The 7,279-nt window shown below is 41.0% G+C and overlaps 1 protein-coding gene across 5 annotated transcripts in view; it reads left to right on the top strand.

Moving 5' to 3' along the window:
• LOC109482564 (serine/threonine-protein phosphatase 2A 56 kDa regulatory subunit delta isoform-like) overlaps positions 1-7,279 on the top strand; it is a 26,939-nt gene continuing 19,660 nt past the window's right edge. For 4 of the 5 annotated variants that reach the window (XM_019785324.1, XM_019785326.1, XM_019785320.1 and 1 more), the window contains exons 1-3: positions 1-119; positions 343-408; positions 680-848. In XM_019785324.1, the coding sequence (XP_019640883.1) occupies positions 93-119; positions 343-408; positions 680-848 (262 nt within the window). In that variant the 5' untranslated portion in view covers positions 1-92. The remainder of the gene's footprint in view (positions 120-342; positions 409-679; positions 849-7,279) is intronic. The other variant, XM_019785322.1, reaches the window with a different exon arrangement.

Raw genomic sequence — 7,279 nt, 5'->3', positions numbered from 1 at the left:
TGCTCCAGTGCGCGCGCGCGGACCGTCCGAGTGGTATCAAATTACGAGGGTGCACACTAGAGCGGAGGAAGGGCATCACAACTACACAAGTCATGCCCAATAAAACCAAGAAGGAGAAGGTAAAACTCAACCATCTTTTTACCGAACGTTCTTAATGTACTCTTCTGCATGTAGGGATAGTTTAGGGTGATGTTGTTGGGCTGACGATGGCGGATTTGAGCCTGTAATGAGACCCTGTTTACGGGTTGAGCTTCCCGGAGCGGATCCGCTTCTTGCAACACTCAACAGGGCGCATGAAATCGTCGGGTTTTGATATCATTCTCTCCGTGTATCGCTCCGCAGGCTCCTTGCAAGAATGCCGTTGGGGCGAAGAATTCCGGAAAAGAAGGAGGGGAGAACTCAGAGGAGGTAGGTCGCAGAAAGTCGTACCATATCAACCCAGGCAGTTGTGTCGAAGTGGGTCGTGTCTGTTCAAACATGGCGGCGCCCTTACTACCAGTGGCCCCATTGTTGATTTGCTGTGTTGTTGATAACTAAACCTCCACTCAAACTATAACGATTAGGCCCCCTATCCTCCCCCTACCCACTTCCCGTAGTCGTAACACAGACGTGGAAACTGTGCGTGTAAGAGTAGTGGCAGTTTTTCGGACGGGGTGTGTTGTATTTGTTTATATGACAGGCTAACAGAAACCGTGCGGCGACCAACAACGTCCCCCCTCCCACCCAGCTCACCAAAATCAAGCTGACCGGCGGACAACAACATGTGGTCAAGAAGGACAAGCGACAGAGCTCCTCCAGGTTCAACATCAGCAAGAACAGGGAGCTACAGAAGCTACCAGCGCTCAAGGGTGAGTGTGAGAGAGTTTTTCTTTCGTTAAAAGAACAAACAACAAATGACAGATGTCTGGATTTGAACTTAATACCTGGAGATTGTACGTCTCTGCATGAAACCAACTTCAAATGTATGGAAAAGGTTCGTGTAATGATGTGTGTTAAAGAGCACCATTGAAAGTGTGAATCAGGATGTCATCATAATTTATGTGGCCTCACAGTTGAATGGCATTCATAATCATAGCATTTTATGTTGCTGCACAGTTGAATGGAATTCATAGAGTAAGATAGAAAGGTAGCTGAAAAATGATGTTACTTTCATTCATTGTTAACTTAAAAGTTTATACACGAATGTTGATAATCTTAGTGTTGTCATGATAGTTATATGCTAGTGTGAGTGTACACGAAGCAGTGCTCAAAATACATGTACTGCAATACATGATTCAGAACATCCTACAGTATGTGATTCATAATGTCAAGTCTGAATATTTTTGGCCATTTTGACGCTTTTCCCCCCAAACATGTCAGGCTTAGATTTTGGTGATAATGTAATTTTCACTGGAAACAGTTCAGAGGAACTGCTAGAGGAAGAGACCACATGCTGTAGTCAGGACCTGAAACTCCTACCTGCATGGTGCAGATAAGAAAAGCTGAAAGTTCAGAAATTTGGAGATGAAGAAGAGCTGTGTTATCAAGGACCATGCTGTCAAACTCCTGTGTGTGGATGATGGCACCATAATTTGCTATCAAAGATGACAGAAATGATCTCTCTCTCTCTTTCTCTCTTTCTCTCTCTGCACTTTGTAGAATAATATTTGAAACTGAAAGCACTTTAGACATGGTGAATTCTTTATGCAGCTAGAAACAATTACCCATAGATGGCAGCAGTGCTAGCTGTGTGAAAGTTACACATTCCTTCCATGATATAGTAATTCCATTATGTTTCTTTTTAGATATCAAATGTCACCTGAAGTACAGTAGTGGTGACATGTTTCTACTGCAGTGCTTCCCTTGCCAGCTTTGAACATTGAGTCATTGATAGAATAGAGATCCACTAAAGTGAAGTGTCTTGGGTCATCGTAGACAATTTTTACAAATGCTGGATGAAATTTTGGCAGCTTACAATATTATGTAGGTGAAGAAAAGAATTATGAATCCTGTTGCATGCACTGTGTTTCTTCCTGAAATATAGTACAATGCAGAGAGAATATACACATGTGCATCTGCAATCTTAGCAACAGTTTATGAATGAAAAGACATGTAAAGTGAGTGTCATTATATAATTTTTCAAACAGCTGTTTTTTGGAAAGTCAGATTTGGCATGATAAGAAGCGTGACTTGCATGTTGTGGTGTGATTTGATGACTGGAGGGGATTCAGTCCCCATGGTATGCTATCCCTGTCCAGAACTGATATAGTCGTACAATTGACACCCTGGTGCATTGTTGAAATGAAATTTTACCCTTCTTGGAAGGTCAAGGGTTGATCCTGGGTCATAGGTCATATGGATGAAGAACTTCCAAACAAGGGCGGGAACACTTTGTTGCCATAGTGTCGGTTGACCTAATATGGATGTCTGAGATTGGGTGTCCATGTGTCTTTCAAATGTTCGGCATGTAAAGTGACTGGAGGTTTTGTCAACAGCAGAGAGGACTTTACAGGTGAAAGGTAGATCCTAACATGATATGTGCTGATCTTCTGGTAGGACTAACACTAAGGGGCAGCTCATTTGTGTGCACTGACAACAAGTCAGTATTGTATCCACCAACCTGTGTCAGTGGCATACCACTGTCACTGCAGAATCTGTAATATAACAAAGTTAATCTGTAACCACATGTTAGGTCTGTTTTTCAGTTACATTGAAATAGTACAAATGAACCTGGTATACCATATGGTCCTGGATTGTGGTGTTTTCTATGGAGGTGCATGGCAGTTACTGTTGCCAGAGAGAAGGAATTTTTAACTGTTACTGTTAGGATACAACAACCTGGTAACAGTTTCTTTCTGAGATGACTAAGAGTTGTGTTTTTGTGGGACATTACAAATTGAAAGCAGCTGACAGCAAACTTACCTGGAAGTAGGATAAAAAATAGGTAAAGCAAGTTGTTTTATATATGATCATGACTTCTCGGAGTTTCAGTTGGCTTCAAGGTATCACAATGATAGTTCTCTGGTCAAATGTAAAGATGGACACTGGGCATTCCTCACTTCAGGGGTTGATGCAATATTCTCAGGCTCTAACTAAGGCTTTTAAATTTAATCTATATCACTTATCACTATCTGGTTAGATTTCTCATGAGAAGAATTTATGATATTAATGCTGCAGGAACACTGACTGCAGTTTACATGGGAAGATTCAGACAGATGGTAGACTTGTTAGAATAACTGTTTCTGCAAAATGTTTCTGCAAATGGCTATGTGCCGTGCTGATAACAGGCAGGAGTTTTACCAGCAGTCATTCAGACTTATCTGATCAGGGTAAAGGGGGAAAGTAGAGCAAAAGCCAAGAGCAGGAACAAGTTAACTGAAGGTAAGAAGGATGGTCTGTCAGGTTGGTCTGAACTGGTTTGTCAGGTTCCACTGACATGGATACCTTTGACCTCCATGGGGTCCTGTCAAGTTCCTCCTTGCCAGAATAACATCCACCTCCTTACAACACTGGATGCCAAGAACCCCAGTAAAACAAGCCCTGCCCAGCTATGGGGGAGATATGTAGGGAATGTTTCAACCAGCATAGAATTTCTCTGGAGCCCGCCACGCTGGGGGTGATGCCATTACTTGTTGGTACCAACACTTGTTCCTGGGAATAGTGTTACATTTTTCGGACCGTTGGTTGGGAGGTTTGCTTTGGCCAGCTCCTGCTGACTGCACATGGCTCTGTGATTCCACCCAGGGTTCCTCTCTGGTGAACATCATGAATGAAAAGTCTGTAGACCCTACAGTATAGGAGGGTGAGCTGTCCTGTCACTGGGACTGTTTCCCCACACTGATAAGTTGGTTGTTTGTGCATGTGTTGGTGTCAGTTTTGGACACTCTGATTCTGTCAGATGATAGTGCAGGAGAGCTGAGGTCTGAAAGCTGTTACCACTGCTGTAGTATATCATGACTAGGATCTATTTTCATGCTGCTATTATCAAGTTAGTTGTACTATCTGGAGTTTCAGATGTCAAATTGGGCATGATTTAGATCCAAAGATGTGTTTTTGCTGCCTAGTACATTCCCAATCCCATTCATAACTTATTCATATTTCTATGCTTTAGACTTTAGTATAATGGATTTCAAGAGACTCCATGCCACAAGCAGATTTGAACATACCTTTAGATACTTCCCAATGGTATGTTATTACAAAGGATACTGAAATCCACATGACTAGCCCTACCTAATTGTAACAAGATATTATAGATTTATGTATATCAGCCCATATTGTCCAGTAAATAGAATTTTAAGATCTATGTTTAATTTCTATCTTGTAGTTTGTGTTTGATCTCACAAAAGTGGTTGTACTTTTTGTTGTATCAATAAAGCTTCTTTTATCTGTTTTTGAGTACATTTCCATAATCCTGTACGTTATCATAGTAAATGTCAAAACTAACACCAGTACTTACATTGCCCTAAAAGTGGAGTCTCCAGTCTTTTCTCAGGATAAGTCTCCATCATTCATTGATGCACCACACTCAAGATAGCACTCAAAATAGCACTGGTAAGTCGTGACTAAGGCTCCGAGTGGGAGATAGCAATATATTTGTGGCTTGACCCAACATTATTTCCCCATAAATCTGACATTTGCAGCAGTCTTGACCCTGCATAAAGCAGGGTTATAGATTAGGTAGTTTTAGCAGGTTAGGCTTAGGTCTGATCCCAACGTGTGTTGATTCCAGCTATTTTGGGCTCCATTAGGAGGAGAAAGTCTCTGTACACTTCGCCCCATTGAATGAGTAATCGTAATCTGTTGAAGTAGCGATCTGTGGCTGGTGTGTACTGATGCTTCACTTGCTTTGAAAGCAAAACGCTTTTATAGCCTGTTATCATTGCAAATACTTGGTTTACATGTTGCAATCCATTAAGACATGGGGAGATGGGAGCAGTTTCAAAGGATTTTGTCAACATTGTATGGATTATTTGCAGTAAGGTTATTGATGATGTAATGTTGTATACAAAGTGTTATGTTCTGGCTCCTGTATGGATCCAGAGGTACAAGACCTGAAACTGGACAAGCCTCAGCCTGCCTAACAGATCAATCAAACAAATTGCCTAACTGAACTTCCCTTTAACAGTGATACTAGTATGATATTTCTAACAAATGTTCTCAAGCAAAAGAAGGTGATCATGAAATGAAAATGGTTTCTGAGTATTCTGACACGCTGTACCATATTGTAACATTTTATGAAAGTGCTGGACATTTTTCATTTGGCAGTGGCACTGCAGCAGAATCTTTTATATCTCGCGTTCTGGACATGTTAAGGCATGATTTTTAGATGGGATATAGTTCTTGTCAAACAGGGTTTGACACATGGTAGTCATGTTGAACTTGGATGTGCTACTGCCTTGGCTAAGTACTCCTATGAAAATCCCTGTATACACTTCAAGCATCAATTCTAGAAAGGTCAGTGGATGTCATGGGGAGGGCTAACTAGAACGGATAGGTTTTGTTGTGCTGAAACACGGTCAATACGTGCTGCGCTGCACACACTCCCTCTTGTTGACTTAAGCAGAAAATGGCAACCTTTGGACCCGATTTATTGGTTCTCATTGTTGGGTGAGGTTGGGAAAACATTGGTTTCCTTGTCAAGTACGATGCATAACAATCCTCGGCTCTGGCTTTCCTTTGTAAGTTGTTACTGTGGAGAACATGTGAATTCTATCGTAGGGCATAGGGGAATTCATGGCCTATTCTTACACTATAAACTATAGTCAGCCCATTTTCAGCAAGAGATATTTTGATGTCAGGTTGTTGTATCTCCTCTGTCTCATCACAGTGGTCGAAATACTTTTTTTCAGTGCTCTGCAATATTGCAGAAGAGTCAAAATTTTGTTCTGCAATTTGGAAATACGTTCTGTAAATACACAAGCCTCCATACTACAATCTTGCAAGTTTATAAGCATGAACTATTGATTGATATGCAAATTAGTGAAGACAAATTTGTTGAAGTCCACAAGGAAACAAAAGATAAACAAGTCAAGACAAGGTTGATGTAAATTAGTGAAGAAGCTCCTGTTGTTTCAGAACAGGAGCTTATAAGTGTTGTCTGTCCTTGGGGCCAAGAGCACCAAATCCCAAGTGCCAATTTTTCCTGCTGCAAAATTGCAGATTGCATAAATTTTTCTTCTGCAATCTTGAAAATCTATCTGCAAATTGCAGACTGCAGACAGGTATTTCGAACACTGCATCAGAATCATCAAAGGGAGACGTTGGTGATGACTTTTGTTCAGTGTTTTTCGTAGGCACGCAGAGCGCTTTGCTAACCAAAAGCTGCATGGTGGTGTGATGATTTCGTGGTAGAGAGGTCGCCACAAAAACCACAAACATGAAACCATCACAAATTTTAATGATTTACATGCATTCAACATATGAAGATTGGCATATTCTGTGAAGATTTTAAAGCTGTAGGGTGGAATTTTGGTTTCTGGGAAGAGGTTGGAATGGTTTAATGTGTGAGCTGCTGCAGTCCATTTGTTGAAGGCACATCACTTGGAATAATTTTGTGCAATTGCCTGTACACACATAAGTTGTAACTCTTCTTCACGACCTGTGAATTACTGTAGGTTTAACTATCTGTGGTTCTAATTGCTGGGTGTTTTGTCCCTATCTCTGCTGATCTGGAAATGCCTGCAATTAGCCCACAACCTTCTGGAAGTAAATGAGCATCCATTACTTTACTGTAGAACACAACACAGAAAAACTGGACTTAATGATTCACTTTACCTATAATGGTAACCACATAGCCATTAGGCTGGCCAGTTGTGGAAAATTGCTGGTAACAACAGGTTGGGTACTCCACAACTCACTAGAAGCTGACGGTTGATAACAAACTGGTTTAAATGTAGAAGGATGGTAGATTTTATCCTCCTTATTCAGGTTGTATAAAATCAAAAAACTACTGTTAGATTCGAAAATGTCTTTTGTGATATAAGCTCATAAGTTGTATGAGGATGTTATTGTAAATTGTGTATTCGTGTACAAAATTCAACATCTGGAGGCTCAAAATACAAATTACAATATATCTTCAGTAAGATAATTCTTTCAATCAGTGACTATTAAATCCTAAGGTACATACCTCCGAATTTTCGACGACTAGTCAGTTCGTCTTGGTCACGGAATAATCCTAGTCTCGCAAGATAACGCGAGACTAGGACCCTACCTACCTCTACTCCGCAAGGAGGCAGAGGGGGGCAAAAGATCCACGCAAGTCTCGTCCTAGTCTCGCGTTATCTTGCGAGACTAGGATTAT

The sequence above is a fragment of the Branchiostoma belcheri genome, unplaced genomic scaffold (genome assembly GCF_001625305.1).
Source record: "Branchiostoma belcheri isolate BF01 breed outbred unplaced genomic scaffold, Haploidv18h27 scaffold6, whole genome shotgun sequence".
NCBI lineage: Eukaryota > Metazoa > Chordata > Leptocardii > Amphioxiformes > Branchiostomatidae > Branchiostoma > Branchiostoma belcheri.
Note: the sequence above shows the minus strand (reverse complement) of the source record. Positions and strands in the feature narration are given on the sequence as shown.